Source organism: Zingiber officinale, chromosome 5B (assembly GCF_018446385.1).
Source record: "Zingiber officinale cultivar Zhangliang chromosome 5B, Zo_v1.1, whole genome shotgun sequence".
NCBI lineage: Eukaryota > Viridiplantae > Streptophyta > Magnoliopsida > Zingiberales > Zingiberaceae > Zingiber > Zingiber officinale.
The window spans coordinates 114925276-114946137 of NC_055995.1; the positions used below are offsets into that span (position 1 = coordinate 114925276).

Below are 20862 nucleotides of genomic sequence, written 5' to 3' on the forward strand. Positions count from 1 at the left end.
GTAGAGGGAGGAGATCACCTTGAAATCTTCGACGTCTAGGATGAGAGGGAGAGTAGCGGCCGAGGCCTTGGGCGACGCCATAGACGGAGATTGAGAGTTGAGACGGAAATGGGAAGGACGAGGGCGAGCGCGAGGGTTCAATTGATGGTGACAGGAAGATTCGAGACGAGGTCCTCGTTGGAGCCAAGGTCGTGCGCCGGCGAGCCAGCCGTCGTCGCTTCCTCGCCTGGTTTTGGTTGATCCGATGGAGCCGGCGAAAGGTATTTCTCACTGTGTTAATTCTTTCGAAATTGTTTACTCCGCCATTATAAATAAATAAAAATCAAATTGTTAAAGGCCACCCGTTTAAAAAAATAAATTAAAAAATCAGTATATTTTTCTTATTTTCTAGATAGTCTCATTTTAACATTGTTATAAAATTTATGTTCTAATATATATATATATATAAATAAATGAATTTTAAAATATATATATATATATATATAATAATTTTTTTTTATAATTTTTTATCAATTTGAAAAAAAAATTATTTAAATTTAACTAAAACCCCTTATTATTATTTTGCCCGGGGCAAAATACTCATTGGGTATTTGAGAACAAAATGATTTACCTATTTGTATTTTTGTCAGATATCTCCTTTTACAACCATAGATATTAATTGAATGTCACAAATATTTTTAGGATGAATTTAATCATATTAAAATAATTGTAATTAAATTTAAATAATTTTTATCAGATTGATAAAGAATTTTTTTAATATGAAATATTTTATATATAAATTTTTTTAATCAAATTAAATTAATTTATTTTTAAATATTTTAATAAGTACTTGTAATCGTTAGTTACGGCGAAAGTAGTATTTTTTTAAAAAAGGAGACATCCTTTTTCATGATTATAATAATGGGAATACCCTTTTAATTTTTAGAAAGGCATCGGGAAGATCTCCGTGCACCAAAAACTCCAAATAACACTTGCTAAGAGATTTTCAGAAAATCTAAAAATAATAAAATCAATTGTACTAAAAACTCCAAATAACATTATGTGACAATATGATTACAGTAAAAGGTAAAGTCATATCCCTTCAAAATGACCCACATACTCTAAAAGAGAGGTAAATTATTCAGAATATTTGTCTTAACGCAATGACCTTCTGCACGAAGAAAATCAGGCACCCAGTGAGACAACAATATGATGACATAAGAGCTAACGAACTCAGGTACTAATTCTATTAAAAAAAATTCTAACTTTGCTAGTTTGCTTCATCAATAGAATTGTACAAAAAAGAATCCTGGATCAAAGGTCAAAAAAAAAGAGAGAGTTATAATAAAACTCTCATCAGCCTCTCAATGTTTTACCAGGGGCATCAGAGCTGTCTAATAAACTTCTACCAGCCTACTTTTGCAATCACAAGTTTGTCTCCGGAACCCAAAATATGAAGCTAACAGACAAATAATTATCGCATTTTGTACACCAGTGTTATTTCCAACATGGATAACTATAGCCCGGGCCTGTCCGTCAACTCTTCGATATAATTTCTCTCACGTATTTTGTCACTGTCGTCTCCATCACCTCTGCAAGCCTACCTCTCTTCATCTCTAAACTTCCGGCGAGCAGCAGTAATTGCAATTGAACTAACAAGCACAAAGCATAACAAATGTTAACATGGCAGTACTGATTAGATTGCAAGGAAAAGGTTTCATTACTACAGTACTCCTGGGAGTAATTGAGATGACTTCTAAATATGCCTTCGTGAAATGATACAAAAATCATATTGTTTGGTGAACTTTAGAATGTAGATAATTTTTGATCTGTTGCACAAGCAAGAGGCTACTTAAGATCCAGTAATTTTTATTCTTCAAAGGCAAACAGACAACAATAAAAAATAAATTTGAAAGAAAAATAAATAAATAAATATATATATATATATATATATTTAAGCTTCGATTTGAGCTTCATTCCATGCTAAAATGAGCTTTCCACCTAAATTGGATGGAAGTAATATAAGAGAAAATTAATAAAAGATTTTCTCTGTCCTTTGTTTTACTCTAATCTTTCCATTAAAGGACACGGAGGAAAATCACCTTATTTCCTTCCTAAGAAACACATCCTAAGTTATAGAAACTCACCCAATTTGCAGCAGCCCTTGCGATCGCCATAATGAAGATAAGTAACATGTTTAGCCAGTCATGTATAATTCATGTACTTCTGCATATTGAAATAAATCATAACATTCAAAATTAAAATACACAGACTCCTACCATAAAAGAAGAATTGTGACATATCCAAATTAAGGTGCATTTAATTTTTCTTAAGAGGGATATTGAATCTTATTGGATATTTATCATATGGTACTTTGAATATATCTTTAATTATGTGATCGTGCTTCTAAAGATGATGTTTTATTTAATCATGGATAACTCTTCATATGTTTAGTTAAACAAATATTTTGTAATAAAGTTGGTGGAGAGATAGTGGATCGTGCTTCTAAAGATGATGTTTTATTTAATCATGGATACATCAATGCTTTTGATATATTTGTTGGTCCAAAGTTGTATATATAGTGAGGCCATGAATTCAACATGTGTTATGCTGACAATACTTATGATATATATGAAGACTCCAATGTGTCTAAAATAACGTCCAAATAGTTGTACGAGACAACAACCAAGGTTGTCATATCATGGTTTGTATCATAAATTTTTTTGCTGAATTATCAATTTCTAAATTATATCAGATAGTGAATAATAAAGTTTAAAATCTCCACTGTAATTATAATGTGATTTTTTAGCTCCCCTTTCTCCCTCTACTTGTTTTCCACTAATACCTTCATCAAATTTGATACTAAGAATGTCTTCCTTTATGTTGATCGTTTTTAGGAGATTCATATGGATCAACCTCCAAGGTTTATTACTTAAAGGGAGACTGGTCTCGTGTGTAAGATGAAGAAATCATTGTACACACTAGAAAAATCTCCGCGAGTTTGATTTGTTAAGTTCAGCACAACATGGCTAAAAGTGTTGCAAATCATTCAATGCTCATTGAGATTGCCAATTCGAAGCCAACTATCTAAAGAATTTCTTAGCATAAAGACTATGGATAGCATAATGTCAGTTCTAATGCATGCATGCTAACCAAGTCTATGCAAGATCATAAAGTCAAATAAATTTGTAACAAATTGGTTTTTATATTTGAACAAACTAAAATGGAGTAGTGTTAAACATCTACTTGATATATTTTAAATATACAAAAGTGTCTCTGTAAAATTATACTATGGCCATATAAGGGTGAGTAACCAGGATTGAATAATCTAAATAATTTCTCTATACCAATATTTTCTCATAATTGTATGTATATTTACAGATACAATGAAGCATGCCAACATACTAGATGAGTAGATGGTGACGACAGATAGATAAGGGTTCTCCTGAGCAATAGAACTGATCCCATTCCTTCCATCTTAAATCTTACATCTTGATTCCATCCTCTTTATCAAATAATATTTAAAACATTCAGCAAAACAACGAACTAATCAAACTCTTTTTGATGAAGGCTTATTTTAATCACCACAAAAATTCCTTAACATATGAATGATTTCAAAAAATTTTGAGACAATAAAATACATCCAATTTATCAGATAAAACAGGGCCAGTTCAAAAATCCAGATTGAAAATTATGCATAGTCCTATGCTGTTATTAGTAATAAGCCCCTAGTTATCAGTTTCTACTTAAAGGACAAAGTGAACTTGACATAAAGGATAGACAGGGGACTCTCTTGGTGAAAAAATAACTATGTATATTTGATCACTTAAAAATAAAGATAGCTTTATGGGTAGCTGTATAATGTCAAACAGAACTTACGTTCAATTTGATTGTTTGCCCACAAAATTCATAAGTTCTACTTTTGCAGCTTCCATAACAATTGCAAAATCAACCTCCACATATCGTCCCCTAGAAAAGGAAAATATCAGGGCGGCAATATATTAAATATAGAAGAGATACTGAACAAACATGTATCGTTTTTAAGAATGAAGAAAAAGCATGTAGACACAAGCATATGCTTCATATTCTGTACTGAGATGATAACTTGTAAGTAGCCAACAAGTACCAGAAATGGCTTTTGGACCAAAATGAAGAAGTAAAAGCTGGGCTACTGATGCCGTGCATAATTCGCGCAACTGCCCTTGGGGTAAAATTCATACATGAATTACTTCTTAGAAACACCTATTGACAAAAAAGAAAGAAGAGAAAAAAAAAAAAAAAAACTGAACATCAAATTCTAGCAAATATCAGCATATCATGTTCAATGGAAGCAAATATGTTACTGTTTTTCACCTTTATATCTGCTCCCAAAAATGGACTGTGAAGGCAAAAAATGATATTAGTTCATCTAATGGGAGCATAAACATTTAAAACATGGAACAATGAGATAATAGTGACCTTTTCCGTGCCATCTTAAACAATGCAACATCATTCAATGCATCATCCTTCCCATCAAAGTAGTCCAAAGTTTTTCTTTGAATACATGGAGTATGCAATGAATTGGAGCACCCATTGACGCCATTACATTCTTTCACCGCTGACCATGCAACATTGAACATTGCATCCAATTTTTGTACCTAACCAAATAAGAGAAACACTCATGTCATCAATTTTTTTTTTTTTTTTGACAAAATTTATAGATCCATGCAAAAGTTTGGTCAACTATTAACAACAAAAGACATCTGAAGCAGTAATAAGCATATCCTGTGGAGGCCATTGGCACTGGAACATCTTAACTATTTGGATCTCATATCAGGGGTCGACAACTACCTTGCTCCAAAATTTGACAAACGAGGTTAGACCTTTAGGATGGTAGGTTGATCTGAAAGATCAAAGAGTACTTTTTAAGACAAGGGAATGATCTCGTGGAGATCTTCCAAACGTCATGATCTCAAGAATCTTATTGGTTATAAAAATGAGGGGATGATCATTGAGAAACTCGAGGGCATTATAATCCATGAAAGATCGGATCTTATTATTGGAAAAATGTGAATGGAAACATGACTTATGAGTTATTAGTCCCACAATGGAAAAGTGGCAATACAGTTGATTGATAGTGCATGAGGAGGTGCGAATCCAAGGCCCAGATGGCACCAAACCAAAGGTTCTTGTGTGAACATTACTGCACGCAGTGAACAGCGGTCAAGGCATAGTATACCCACGTGGATTAGTCAAACTTTGCCACAATTCTCTTTTGCTTGCATGCGATTTGCTTGAACTTTGCATGTAGTTCATGTAAGTATCCAGTGGTAATTTTGATCTGATCAACTAAGTCAAGTTAGGTTCTGTTGTGGTTTGATCTTTGTGTCTAAATGTGTAGGAACTTAGGAGCACAAGAAGTCAAGTGAAAGATGCAGCTAACGAGAAGGACGACACAGGAGAGAGTCGACGAGCTCGGTGCATCCAAGGGACGAGGTGCTGCTGAAGAATACGCTGGCGGAAGGAAGGGAGTGTGTGGCATTTTCGAAGGACAAGAAGCCGAAGCGAAAGATTGCTGGAGGAGAAGGCTAGAAAATGAGTTCGGGTGAACCAGACAGTCAACAAACATGTTGATTGTCCACCCAGTCCAGGCACCCGGACCCCCGGGGGTAGCCAAGGCACCCCGGGTTCGCGCCCTGGACGCGGGCTAGGGCAACCCGATTTAAGCGCCCTGACCAGAAAAATCTTATCCTTAATGAGCCTTTGCCACGTGGATAAAGTTTTATCCACATCCAAGCGCCCGGAGCCATTCCAAGCGCCCCAAGCAGCTCGACCTATAAATAGAGTCTTTGTCTCGGTAATTGAAACAACACACTTTGTACTCAAAGTTCTGTTATGTTTTCACTTTCTGAGCATTATTCTCGTGTACGAGGCTTTTCCTCCTCCGACGTTTTGTTCGAGAAGGAGATTGTCTTACTGAGCTTAATTTCCTTGGGGTAGCAATCCCTTGATTGCCAACCAAATAAACGATCTATCTCGTACTCATTCTTGTTATTCTATTTATTACTTTTAATTAAGTGTGTAATTGTGAAGTTCGATTGTTTGAGAAAGGCGTTTGCTTATGTTTATTGTGCAGGACAGTTCACCCCCCTCTTGTTGGTCGCAAGGGACCTACAGTTCACTAGTGGTGACACGTGTGTTTACATGTTGCTTGCTCAAGGTAGATGGGAACTCCTTACAAGGAGCTTGATCCTCAACGGGAAGAACATAAGAAAAAGCAAGCGTGTGAAAAAGAGAGCAAGAGAAAGCAAATGCAAGAAGGATTCCACTTGATCCCTCGTTTCTTCTTCTTTGTTGTGCAATTTTTTGTTTGGTAGCTACTGTAATATCGTTTAGGTATACACTCAGTTAGCCACAACAATCTATGCTAGGTCATGTTTGTGATTTCGTCTTTTTATCCAGAGAACAAACATCCAAGCATGACCTCTTAGCACCGTCAGAAGGGACGAATCCGTTTAAGGAGACTGTCTCGCTGCAAGACTCGGCATCTTTGTTCCTCGGGTGACGCTCTTCACGCAACCCACTTGGACTCAGCTTCGAGTTTGTTCGGCATTCATCCCGAGCACTTGGCTTCGTCGACTCGGCAAATTCCCACTCGGTGTCTCACACTCGGCTATTGACAGTAGTTAATGTCCAAGCTCGGCATCCGCTTGGAACGAGTTGGCGATCGGCCTACTCAACTAGGCCGACAACTTAATATAATCAGTTCATGTCATCTTGATAAATAAGTAATCTTTGTCCCTCCAACAAATTGTGGATAAAGTTCCAACACTTAAGATGAGGGCGATGCCAAAACATGAAAGCGAAATTCGCTGAATCAAGGTAACAATTGAACTCTCTCGTCGCTCTTTAAAAGGCGATGATCACTAACTTGCCAAGAAAAAACGAAAATTGCTCAAGAAAAGAAAGGAGATACTAAGATTGCTTACTGAAATGTAAGAAGGAGAGTCTATTTATAAGGATGGAAGAGCACACTAAGAGGTATAAGCCTTAAGTTCAAATTCAAATTGAATTAATCACTAAGCACGAAATTGATCAAATGGTGGGCAACCCTTTCTATCGCTTATCCATCTGAGACATGCAATTGCATTTCAAGTCAAATTGTTGACCTCTTTGGTCAAACCCTGAGATGATGCAAGAAGGGGCAAGCTCTGCCCCTTTTTTGCATGCAGTGCCTATACAGGGAACTCAATATAACTCAAGATGGTTGTTTAGTCAATGCTAACTTCAAGGGTTGCAACTTTTATTCCTTCTATACAGCTTGATTGCGTCGTGAACATGGCACATGGGTGACCGCATTATACGTGCCCTGTCAAATTTCTAATCCATTTTTGGTCCCAGGCAATCATGTGTTTATACTTAACCAAGAACTAGTAAATGAATTTAGGATCACAAAGAACTAGAGGAGTAGATTAGGGCATGCTAAAAATGAGGAAATAATCTCAGGCATGCAAAAGATAAAGACTTGTCTAGTCGTCGTCAACCCAAAATGAATCTAAGATCCAAATCCCAAGTTAAGATACTCCAATGCCAACAAGATTAGACTATCCCCTAATCTTTAGAATGCACGGGCCTTTCTTGATCCTTTTGATTAACCTACCATCCTAGTGGTGTGACCTCATCTAAGATGAGGGGATAACCTCATAGAGATCTCCCTGGTGTCATGATCTCAAGGATCTTAGTCGACGTGAAGACACTTGTTAAGGATCTCCAGAGCATCCAATCTTGTCATAAAGATGAGGGTGATCCCTAAGGATTGGAGGAAAATCTGTCAGTTAAGGTGAAAGTTGGACTATCTCTTTATGATGAGATTGTATGTTGTGGTGTTCACAGTGAAACAGTGCAGGTTTAAGATGAAACAACTTTCTTTACATAGTAGATCTCCAATTCTATAGGTTGTCAAACCTTTTACGCCTTGAAACTCACCAAGAAATGAGAGAATGCTCGAGAGAAAAGAAGAGATGTTTACATTAATTTTTAGTTTTTGGATGAATAAAAATGCAAGAGGGAGAGTCTATTTGTAGGGATGGAAAGGCACCACTAAGAGACACTGATAAGTGTGGTGTGTCCCTTAAATTCAAATTGAAGCTATCACTAAAAGGAGGGAAATTATTGAAAAGGGTGTGATACCCTTTCTATTGTTTTTCCAGCCATGACATGTAATTGCATCTCAAGTCAAATTGTTGACCTTTTTACCAACTTCTGAGATGATGCAAGAAGGCGATCTGCCCTTCTTTGCATGCAGTGCCTACTATAATAAAGGGCATCCTTTCTTAGAGCCATTGCCAACTTCAAGAACGGTAGCAGCTTTCAGTTCTTCCATCCAAGCTGTTTATGTGGTGGATTTGCAAGCAGGAAAGTGTGTTGCACCTGCCTCCTTACATGTCTGAAAAAAAAAATCTCATCTATTTTCTCTCCTCGTGCAATCATGTGCTTATGTTACCCATAGGCTTGCATTTAGCGCCTAAGGGTCCCTAGATTTCAGTTTTATACTAGCACTTGAGCTTGGGCCCTCATCTGGTCGATTCAGACTAAACCGGCAAATATTTATTTCTTATACACTCAAGAAATTAATTTTATGGCAATTTAGTCACAGAATAGATCATCCATATCCAACCACTTATCTATAATCAATAACCGATCCTACTTGATCAATTGTTTTCAAAAATTAAGTTTCAATGGATGCGAATTTAGAAAAATTAACAGATATTTTCTCAGTTTAATTTAATACAGAATGCATTGAACACGTGAGCTATTAACAAGGGACAAATCACCTTGCATCTTTCAACTTGACAGAGCCTTTCCGTGATATTCATTGATAGACAGCAATAGTCATCTGGTCTCTTCCGAATTGTGTAACAGAAGGCTGGATCCTTCAAATCATATGTTACTTCCCCTAAAGACTGAGTACAATGATAAACATATTTATAAGCCATTAGTTCTTTTTATCCAAAGGAGGTTCTACAGGTATATGATAACAAGAAAACTAGTTTAAAAAAGTCATGATTCATGAAGAAAATCCATGATAGCATGAGGATGATGATAACAAAGAGTTGAAACTTTAGAGCCACGTGACCAAGTTAATTTAATCACTGCAATTTCAGTGAAAGAATATTTATATTGAAGATTTTACTTATAATGTTTTAGATCTGTTGGAACAAATGTTTAAATCCCAAATTGATTGTTTAGTTAGTAGTTATTTAGTTGGGGTCTTAAATCTGAAGGCAATTCAAGGGCTTATTCTAAACATATTTCAGGATGAATATATACCATTCAAGACATTTGATTGCAGCAAAGTTGAATGGAAGATCTGAAACTAGAAAGTAGACTATCTCATACTAGAATATTAAAAGAACTAAAATGTCACTCTTTCAATCAACATCAACAAATCAAATCTCACTAGTATCTTTCAGCCAAACCTTGTATATATTCCCTTAAAGTGCCCACAATGTGGTTTCGTTCATTCAAACTCTATTTTGAACATATTAAGCAGTGTCATTCAGTGACAATCAGTAATAAGTAGCATACGATATAATTCAAATTCCTATATACAAACTTAAATTAGACCAGAATTTGATTTAGAAATTCAGCAGAGTGCTTACCCAATATATACACACTGGGATTAAGTAAAAAAGAACACCTCGTGTTTAAATCATCTCTAACCGAGAGAAGGTAACAAAATTAAGTAAACTAATCAAACAAGACATTCAGGAATACTATAAAAGATGTGCCATATTACCACACCTTTAGGTCTTGCAGCATATTAATCAAATCAACCGTTCCCACTAGAATTTTGTTGCTTATTGTTGGTATATCAAACACATAGTGCCCATCCTTCACTTCGGATCTATAATTTCATGAAGGAATCTGTACTTACATCCAGATAAAGATCAAGAGCTGACAGTAAAAAAGGACAAACTTTGGTTGAGGACATACTTGTTTAGAATTGATGCAACTAAAATATTCTTGTCTGCTAGTAACATGGGGGGCGTCTGCATCAATAAACTCCATGTTCAAATTAACCAACATATTTACTTCAATGCATATAGGAAGTGTGTGATGGTAAAGTCAATTTGTTTAATAGTAACGTAAAAGAATGAAATAAAGGTCAACTACATTGGCTTAAGCTGAAAACATATGTTTGAGCTAGACCTATTAAAATTGATTTAATGATACCAATAAGAAATAAAATCAGTGATCCATTAGTCAGTCCTATCATAAAGAGATCCATTTGTCAGTAGCATCAAGAGGCTTAATTTCTTTTGTTTCAGATGAGCTACAAATGTCAGTAAGATCTGATATAGGATCTGTAAAAGTGTCGCAAGGCATACCAGAGAAAAATTATACTGTGGATAATCAACCAAGCAATGATGTCACAGAACTGCCAGCAATTAATATAAACAAGAAGATCTTGAAACTCATGCAAAGGGATATGTAAAAATATCTCATGACTAAATATTTATAAATGTTTGTTGAATATGAAAATAAACAACTAAAGATGGAAGATAAAAATTGGCAAAGGAGTTATGACATCAAGCACAACAAGATTCTACAGTAAATCAGAGATGGTTGGTGTTTAATGAGGATTTGCATGAGCGAAAGGCAACCTGGTTCAAGAGGTAAATGGTCAGGCCTATTTGTGGAAAAGGTGTTTTAACATCTGAGAACCTAAGCGTTGACTAGAGTATAATGCACGGAAAGGTAAATGAATACGAAGTTACAAGAACAGGCCATCAGCTAGCTTCCTACCTCTCATTCCAGTTTCCAAGAGTGATCAGTATTTTAACAAGGAAAGCAAGATGCATCCTGTATGTTATTTAAAGACACAAATCACTCAACAAATACTATTTACTAAAAGGGATGAGAGTACCTAAGAATTAGGATGGGAACAAAAAGTCACTTGCGGGGGTAGTATAAGTTACCAAATAAATTGATTGGGATCACCAAAGCCATAGCATGTGTAAAAGATTATTCAATCATGAGTCGCTACTAAAGTTCACTTATTGTTGTCAGTGCTATATATAAAATTTTACTTATCCAAAAAAAAATGTGTTAAAGATTATTGCTAGAAAAGTAATCTGACAACTAGCAATACTACTTTTAACATCTCTTAAAAATACCTTATGAAAATACAATGAACAAGTCGCATTGAGTGGTGGAAGTAGGGTAATGTATTGCTCATCACTGATCTCAAGTTGGGTAAGGATTGTTAGAAGAACCTGCCATTGGCGATACAAACAAAATCAAACTGTTGGCATTATTTGGATATCAAACTAGAGTTATTACAGAAGGAAAAAAAGGAAAGAAAAGAAAGAGAATAAAAAAAAGCCTCAAGAATATGCAGGAGGAAACTTGGGTCATGTTCATGCATTGAATGTGGCTGCAATTATATAAAAAATATATAGTATACGGATAATTTGGTTCAGAAAGTGTCAGTTCCAAATCTCAAAATAAAAGACATTATACTCAACAAACATCCTTTTCCCCCATTTTTTGGTCCAACAACATAGGATAAATGCTTATAAATGTGCAGTCTATCAAATATTGGATATAGAGTTAACTAATATTTGGGATTCTGGTAAGGTACACAGATGAATGCAAAAGATCAATAAATTACACTAAGTTCAAAGTGAGACCCAGAAATTCAAGGGGGAAAATCATGTCAAACAAAACACCTACAACTATAAACAAAAACACAAAAGCATGGAGGAAGAAAAAAGGCTGGAAACACCACTTATGAATAATAAAGTTAGAAGTAGACCTCTTCTTTCATATCAAATTTCCTGGACATAGACTCTTTAACCAAGGAGCAAATTTGTCCAGTTAAGTGAACGTCATTAGAAAAGATGTAAGCAAGAAATTTGCTTACTGCATATTCATCCACACCATCACTGCAATTCATGAACTAGACAATCAATAGCGAAATATTGCAAAAAAAGTAAAGAAGCAAATTTAAAATCATGTTACCTGAAACATAGACTGCGAAGCTTATAGCAAGCACTGATATCTAGGAGGAGATGACAATAAGACAGTTTGCCATCCCTTCCAGCACGGCCAGTTTCCTGTGAGAGAAATAGTCTATGAGCTTGGTGCAGAATGAAAAGAAAAAGAAATATGTTCAGGATCCAATTGAAAGATGGTAGTCAGGATGAAGACCTGAATGTATTCTTCCAAGCTTTCTGGCATGCTATAATGCAGTACCTGAAAATTCAAGTTATCTTATAATTTGCAGAAAGAGCATTATTGAATCTATTAGAAGAACAAATATGAGAAATTTCCCTTAAAAAAAATACAGAAACAAGTTGACCAAATGAAGCATAGATCAAAAACTTTAAAATAATCAGGAAAAAGTATCTCATTTTTTTCCAGGAATACAGGATTGAGGATGCATAACTGTAATTTCCTCATACCGCTTGAACATCACTCTTATCAAGCCCCATACCAAATGCCACTGTCGCAACAACCTTAATAGCAGGAAAAAAAAATAGAATAAATATTGACTCTTACTAATAACATGTGTGCTTCTCAACTTCGTACTAATATGAATTGAAAATACAACAGCAAATTCAGGTATAACTTAATTAATATGTGACGAAATCAAGAACCCACCACTCTTAATTTGTTGGAACAGAAAAGTTCCTGTATGCGACCCCGATTTTTTGCAGGAATGCCACTGTGGTAAGCCTATGTGGAAGTAACAGTTTGCAAAGTCAAGGCTTGTAAAACATTGAAGAGGACACAGTTGAATCAATTGAATGACATTGAGCAAAACTGACCTTAGATGGGATATTGTTGTCACATAGATACTTGCTCACTAAATCAGTCTCATTCTGCAGGGAAATTGGAGTTCAAACAAAAGGATCATTTACAAATGTAAATAATGTAGCATGGAAGTGAATCACGACAACAGGCATTTGATGAATTTTCATAAACTGAATACAAGCAGCTTGCGTGCACATTACTGGTCTACTTATTGCTATATTTACCCAACCTCAATACTACATGCACTATCTTCTAGCAATGGGTAATAGTTTCATAGCTAAGGGGCAAAGTTGCAATTTCCATTTAAATTTCCTTTCCCATTTGTTAGAGATATTAGATTCATAGGAATTTAGTCCTCATTAGTGGTTCGATAATTAGGATTTCTCCTTAGTTCAATACGAATGTAGCTATTTTATCAATGACAAGCAATAAAAATTTTATGTTTTACTAAATTCTACATGGTATTGTAGTGACCTTATATATTTTGTGATAACATATGACCTTATATTAGCTAATACGTTTTTTAAGAAAAGAGAAGAACACTTAGTCACATTCAAAAGTGGAAATAATAAATCGCAAATTGACTTTCTTATGGTTAGGAAGAAGGATAGAAAGATTTGTAAAGATTGCAAAGTCATCCTGGAGAAAGTTTAACTACCCAACATAGAGTAGTAGTGTTGGATATACGCCTCAAACATAATATCAATAGAAAGAAAATATATACAATTCCTAAAATTAAGTGGTGGAAGTTAAAGGATGGGAAGCAAAATATATTTAAGGAGGAGGTAGAAGTACAAGCATTATGTGAAATATACGATGACTCTAATACAACATGGAATAAGATGGTATCAAAGTTGAATATAGTAGCTAAGAGTGTACTCGGTGAGTCAAAGGGACATGCACCACTAAGTAAAGAATCTTGGTGGTGGAATGAGAAAGTACAAGAGAAAGTGAAGGAAAAACGAATAGCTTATAAGGAATTATATATTTGTAAGAATGAGGAAAACTTAAAAAAATATACAATAGCCAAGAAAGAAGCTAAGAAAGTAGTGAGTGAAGCAAAAAATGAAACTTTTGAACGGTTATATCAAAAATTGGATACAAAAGAAGGGGAAAGAAACATTTATAAAATAGCTAAAGTTAGAGAAAGAAAAACAAGATATCTTAGCCAAATAAAATGTATTAAAGATGAATGTAATAGGGTATTAGTAAACGATGGAGAAATAAAAGAGCAGTGGAAGAGGTATTTTCATCAACTTTTTAATGAAGGTTTAGGTGACCAACTTAACTTAGGTAATTTAAGTAGGTCAAATGAGCATAGAAATTTTAATTTTTATCGTAGAATTCAAGCTTCAGAAGTAAAACAAACTTTAAATGAGATGCACAATGGAAAAGCCGTTGGACCAGATGATATTCCGATAGAGGTATGAAAGTGCTTAGGGAAACAAGGTATTGAATGACTTACAAAATTATTTAATATGATATTGAAAACAAAAAAAATGTCTGATTAATGGAGGATAAGTACTCTAGTTCCCTTATATAAGAACAAGGGAGACATACAAAATTGTGCAAACTATAGGGGTATTAAACTAATGAGTCATACTATGAAACTTTGGGAAAAAATAATCGAAAAAAAATTAAGAAAGGAGACCGCAGTGACAGAAAATCAATTTGGGTTCATGCCTGGAAGGTCGACAATAGAAGTTATACATCTTCTTAGACAATTAATTGAAAAATATCAGGAGCAAAAACAAGATCTACACATGGTATTCATTGACTTAGAAAAAGTTTATGACAGAGTCCCAAGAGAAATTATATGGAGAATTTTAGAAAAGAGAGGTGTTAACGTAACATATATTGAACTAATTAAGGATATGTATAAGGATGTAACGACCAGAGTAAAGACTTCAGGCGGAGTAACTGAAGCATTTCCAATAAAGATAGGGTTACATCAAGGATCAGCTCTAAGTCTCTATCTTTTTACACTAATTATGGACAAACTCACTGCGCATATTCAAGACACAGTACCGTGGTGCATGTTGTTTGCAGATGATATTATTTTGGTAGATGAGACACGTGAAGGAGTAAATGTTAAACTAGAATCTTGGAGGGAAACACTAGAAGGGAAAGGTTTTATGCTTAGTAGATTAAAGACAGAATATATAGAATTTAAGTTTAGCAATATTAGAAGTAATGAAACAATTGTTAAGATAGGAGAAGACGAGTTGCTCGGATCCGAGAGATTTAAATATTTAGGATCATTTTTGCAAAATAATGGAGGGATTGAAAGAGATGTCTTACATAGAATACAAGCAGGATGGGTGAAATGGATGGGAGCATCAAGTGTTTTATGTGACCGTAAAGTACCTCTTAAACTTAAAGGTAAATTCTATAAAATCACAGTTAGACCTGCTATGTTATATGGAGTTGAATGTTGAGCTATGACTCGAGCACATGAGCAGAAGATGAGAGTTGCAGAGATGAGGATGTTAAGGTGGATGTGTGGGCATATGAGGATGGACAAAATAAGAAATGAGAGCATTAGAGAGAAAGTCGGAGTTGCATCTATTGAGGAAAAACTCCGAGAGATATGTTTAAGATGGTACGGACATGTACTTAGACGACCAATAAATACGCCAGTTAGGTGATGTGAAACTATGATAAACATACATATCAAATGAGGAAGAGGAAGACCAAAAAAGACTTGGTTAGCAACAATAAAACAAGATAAAATTTATTTAAATACAGATGATGATATAATAAGAGCTAGAGCTCAATGGCGTAAAAGGATTCATACAGCCGACCCCACCTAGTGGGAAAAGGCTTGGTTGTTGTTGTTGTTGTTGTTATTGTTGTACATGGTATTGTAGCCCTCTTTTAAGGTTAGAATTTTTTCAAAGAAGTATTCCCGTAGGGCTAGGTAGGTTGCTACCTTCATGGCCTCTCCTCATCCTCAATTATTTTTTGTCAATTTCTGTCCATCCTTTTTCAAGTGCTAGTCCTTCTGCTTGACCTTGCATGGTCGACACTTGTTTGCCTCCCCATTGACACATACTCATGTGCATGTGCCACATTTTTGTGAGGCTAAGTCTCCTCCGATCCAATCCCTTGGAGCTATCAAGGGTGATAATGATGTAGCCTAGCAGAAGCTTGATTTCTTCCTAATCTGGCTAGGAAATGCTCCCACTGCATCCTAGCCTTGTTCACCTCTTTTCCCTCAAGGTTGGCTCTAGTAATTAAGGTATGAATATATTGACTACATAAATATTTGATATGTAGTGTGTTTGCTGCATACCGTTTGCATATTCTTTTTGAGACATGCAATTGAGGAATGCAAATTTAGTGAGATTGTATATCCTAGCATTTTGTCAGTGAGTCAACAAAGATAGCTCATTATCAAAAAAATATGGCTGGTGAGAGGAATATTGCTTAGAATTAGTCATTCTTTGACATGTGAGTATGCTCTACGATCTACTTTTTTTTCATTTTCAAAGATATCTCTACTTAATCTCATCCAATTTATTTTTCTGTTACAAATTCTCCTCCTAGAAGCTTTTACTGAAAATTATGAACAGACGAAATGTATTAAAGAAGAAGAGTAAGAAATTACAACCGATTCAATTTGATCAGAAAAAGCAAATCATTTAATTGTGTGAACAGGCATTAGCATCCTTACTGAAACATGCATATAAATAGTGGTAAAGAGAAATCTAACCTGAAATTTGCAGTACACTATAATGCTGTGCATGTCAGTCAAAGGAGAAGTCTTCATCAAAAGTAATAAATCCTTCAATCTGCTGATTCAGGTGATAAAAACCAGTTAGAAGCATGAAAAAAGCCTACTAAGAAATAACTTTGCAATTTTCACCAAGTAATGAGAGAATTAAACTTGCCTATTCTCACTTAAAGTGACAAAGAGCTGCAAGTTTTCTCTTACTTGGCATATCTTAATACGGTTACTAGGCTGAATTTCTAAAGCACACGTGATATCATGGAATGTTTGGACTGTAGCAGTTGCTGTCATGGCAAGGATGCACTGAACACTGAGCTTTCTTCGAAGTATAGATGATTTTAACCTCAAATATGAAGGCCTAAAGTTATGTGACCTGTTAGAACATAGGAATGATGAGTGAAGTATTGCAGTCCTAAAACTATGTATGAAGATATGGTGCATAGTTTGAAATCAAGAGTCCTAGGGATTGTAGCATATTAGTCAAATACTCACCATTCAGAAATGCAGTGAGCTTCATCAATGACTAGAACTGATATAGACAGTCCATCCACAAATAATGATAAGAATTCTGCATTTAGAAGTCTCTCAGGGGAGACAAAAAGCACCTATAAAATGTAAGTGTCCTAAACATTTAGCAACCACGATGTTCACAATTCACATATCGCTATCAAGAAAATGGATAGAAAGAGGCATTCAATCAACAAAATCTACTGCTGAAATCTTGAAATTTGATGTAAAGAAGGGCAAAATGACATCTTGTTCAAAGATGGAAAGAACTTTGCAATGATTACAATGACTAAACAGACAGGCAAAAAGAAAAGTGTCTGCAAACTAGCATACACTATGGGATAAGATTGTGACTTTCTAATTATGCAACTGAATAAGAATATTCATGTGCACTTTATTTGTGTGAGAACTCCACATATTCTCAATGCATGCTATGCTAAAAAGAGCCTTATGATTTGCCAAAAACTTGTCTTCCATATTACTTTCTATGGACCTTTCAAATCCTCTGTTTTGTCCAATTAAATGCTGACATCTAGATGATAGCATTATAGAACAGAATAGTTTCTTGAATCTTAGTTTTTAATAGAGAACAGAGGATCATGAGACACCTTACTGAGAATAGAACTGAATAATGACAAATTTCTTCTGAATGGGTAAAGACAACAAACCATTACCTTGATAGTTCCCTCGTGAAGCCTTCTCAGGGTTTCAGAAGCCTCCTCAATTGTCTGCAGAAAGAAAAGAAGATCAAGAAAGGAAAAAAAATGGCTCAAAGGTCGTTGGGAAATTCAGAGTCCAAGGTTTAGCAACCTGGGTGCTGGAAAAAAGACCACCAGGTATTACAGAAGGTAGCTTTCTTAACTGATCCATCATCAAGGCGACCAGAGGACTCACAACCAATGTCACTCCAGGTAATATCAAAGCTGGTAGCTGAATGAATCGTATAAACTATCAGCAAAAAAAAGGAAGTGCGTTTGATCTTTTGATTTGATCTTTTGCAGTGCAAGTGACAAATGAATTTTGGAATCAATGAGTTCACATTGCCTTATTTCTATTTTTTTTAATTTTCACATATGGGATGTATGTGTATATAATATCAGTTAGTATATCATTCATGTCTCTCTTACAACATGACGAAGAAAATAAAATGGTTTTTTAAACCCATCAAAAATAAAACCATTAAGAATATGTATACCATACACCTCGCTAGGATTGTAGTTCAATTGGTCAGAGCACCGCCCTATCAAGGCGGAAGCTGCGGGTTCGAGCCCCGTCAGCCCCGAACTAGGATTCTATCCGTTAAATAAATTTATCCATTTATTTAACGTGAAAAAAGAAAGAGGGAGCAAGAGCTAATACCCAGCAGGATCCCTATTTCTTTTCCACTGTGAAGATAATTGAGCAAAACTGACGTTACTGACCTCATAGCACAATGACTTTCCAGCACCAGTTGGCAGCATCAGCATTGTTGATTCCCCTGCAACCACCCGCTTGATCGATTCTAGCTGCCCCTCACGGAATGAATCGTAACCATGAGTAAGCTTCAGCAATCTCAGCAAGTTTTCATCCGATGGATGCTCTCCAGCAACTGTTACGGCCTCTTCAAGTAACTGATTGCTACAATTTGAACTTCGTCTCTGCTCAACCAGAATGCCGGAATCAAAATCATCTCCCGCTGGAGTCTCATGTTTTCCCGCTACAGGTTTCCGACGATATCTGCGACTTCGAGAGGAGATGGAACGCCCATTATTACTCCGATTCTTAAAGGTGAATCTCCTCCCACGACCATTTATATTCAGGCGAACAAAATTTCCCTCCCTGCCGTTCTTTGGCAGTTTAGCCGGCTCCCTTGACTCGCCAAATCCAACAAAATTAGAATGCACGCGCCTGGGATTTACTTTCTCGTTCAAAATGGTCTTGCCATCATCAGGCCTTCCCACGGCAGCATCACAAGGTCTACCTTTGACTTCTGCAACACAATCCGGCCGCTTCAGCTGCTCTACCGGAGCAATGAACCTGACTCCATTTGGCCGTGAGCGCTTAGGTCTCTCCGGCACCTTTAAGGAAGCCTCTCCACTGCTGGAACTCGCGACGAAATCACTAGAAGATTCGCCTCGGCCACCAATTAAGAATTCAGAAGGGTCGATGGAGGGCCGCCGGGACAAAACGAGGCGTGAGAAAGAGGCGGACCGATCGGGCACGTAAGCAAGCTGCGAAACGTTGACGACGGGCATACCATGTAGGTTGGCGAGTTCTTCGGAGAGGGAAACCTCCGGCGCAGGGGGATCCGAACTCTTAGGGGTCGATCTGATCTTGGATTTGGAAGGATTCCGGGGGATCGATTTGGGTCTGTGGCTGAGCTTCGGAGGGTTGGGAACCCTAAATCCAGGCTTGGGGGGATCGGGAATAGGGTTCCGGGGAGGCGTGGCGGAGATGTGTGAGGCGTCGGAATCAGATCCGGAATCCATTGCGACGATGATGATGAGAGGAGGAAGAGAAAGATAACGGCAATGGCGGCGGTTCCTTTCCACATCCCCTCGAATGACAACCTTTTCCCGCCAAAAAAAAATAACATCTCTCAGTAAAATTTAAAAAAAAATTAAAGAATATTTTAAAAAAACTTTATTAATTATAATTCTTGTTCTTTAATTTAGACGTAGTTTTTTCTATGAATGCGGAAAAAATAGATGATTTACTTTAAAAAAATTGGAATATTCTCGAGTTTCGTAAACAAAAATTTGAAACGTCGACTGCTCAGCGAAAAATCGTCTGTGCTTCTATATTAATTCGGTGGATGAATAAGGTCACCAATCTCCAAAATTAATTGTAAACATGAAGATGTGTTTGGTTTAAGGTTATCAAGAATAATTTTAGTTATCCGTTTATAATTATTCATGATAATCGTATTTGGTTCTAGGTTTTTTTGGATTCTTCTTAATTTCTACACGTCATTAAACATAATCAATTTTGGCATATGACCGGAATCAGAAAACCTTCAACTGCCTTAGTTTTTCTCGATTCCGGAGGTTAAGTAAAAAATATTCCAAAATTACCTCTAAGGCGTGGTCGTCGAGCTAGGCGATGCCGGAGGTGGCAGTGAGGCGGTGCTGGAGGTGGCAGCAGGCAGTGTCGGAGGTCGCTGCCAAATCTTCGCATGTGCGCTGTAATGGAGCGCAAAGGCGTGACGATCGGAGCGACCCAAGGCACTCTCATCGAGCTGGGCGGTGCCGAATCGACAGCGAGGTGACGTTGGAGGTGGTCAGGGGGCGTAGCTAGGTGAAGCTTTGGGGGTGCGACCACAACCCTGAAATTTGAGGAAAAAAAATATACATTGGAAAGAAAAATAAAAAAACACTTAATTATAAATTTTTAAATTTTATGGGCTTTTATAAAAAAATCCAATGAAAACCAACCATATTTTTTTCTCTCCCATGATTCCCCCTCCATCTCTCCCATTTTTTTTATTTTTCTTCAATATTGTATTTTATTTTTTTCCTTAATTTTTCTTTTTTTCCCCTCTCTCACCGTATTTTCTTTTTTTCTCCTCTAATCCCTTTCTTATTTTTTTCCTAACCCTAATTTTATCCTCAAAATTCTTCATCTCATGTCGTTGCCACTACCATACACATTATTATCACAGCACAATACTGTTACTAGTGCTGCCATTGTTTGCTACCAGTATCATCGTTGTCGCTACATCAATACTCCACAACAAACACCTTTTGATTGAAGTAAAGTTTTCTTATTTGTTCTTTTCCGTTACGGATATAAGTGTCAAAAAAATATATAGTGTCAATTTTTCATATTCATGTTTATTTGTTTACTATCAATTTTATTATTAT

At 36.1% G+C, this 20862-nt stretch overlaps 1 protein-coding gene across 3 annotated transcripts; it reads right to left on the reverse strand.

Moving 5' to 3' along the window:
* Positions 1 to 1252: 1252 nt before the first annotated feature.
* On the reverse strand, positions 1253 to 19557 carry LOC121985432 (ATP-dependent DNA helicase Q-like 5). Of its 3 annotated transcripts, XR_006113181.1 has the most exons (22): positions 18442 to 19557; positions 17831 to 17950; positions 17695 to 17748; positions 17006 to 17118; positions 16674 to 16886; positions 16496 to 16574; positions 12795 to 12848; positions 12628 to 12702; positions 12429 to 12482; positions 12175 to 12219; positions 11986 to 12080; positions 11780 to 11909; positions 11139 to 11237; positions 9955 to 10010; positions 9763 to 9865; positions 8793 to 8921; positions 4438 to 4616; positions 4333 to 4357; positions 4106 to 4221; positions 3859 to 3948; positions 2127 to 2205; positions 1253 to 1631 (listed from the first exon to the last, which is right to left on the reverse strand). XR_006113181.1 is itself a non-coding variant. In XM_042538887.1 (21 exons), exons 1-20 carry the CDS (start codon positions 19486 to 19488, stop codon positions 3861 to 3863), a joined length of 2874 nt encoding a protein of 957 aa, XP_042394821.1. In that variant the 5' UTR covers positions 19489 to 19557; the 3' UTR covers positions 1253 to 1631; positions 3859 to 3860. The 3 variants fall into 3 exon arrangements, 1 of the variants encoding a protein (XP_042394821.1); XR_006113182.1 differs by lacking the exon at positions 12429 to 12482; XM_042538887.1 differs by lacking the exon at positions 2127 to 2205.
* Between the last annotated feature and the right edge of the window lie 1305 nt (positions 19558 to 20862).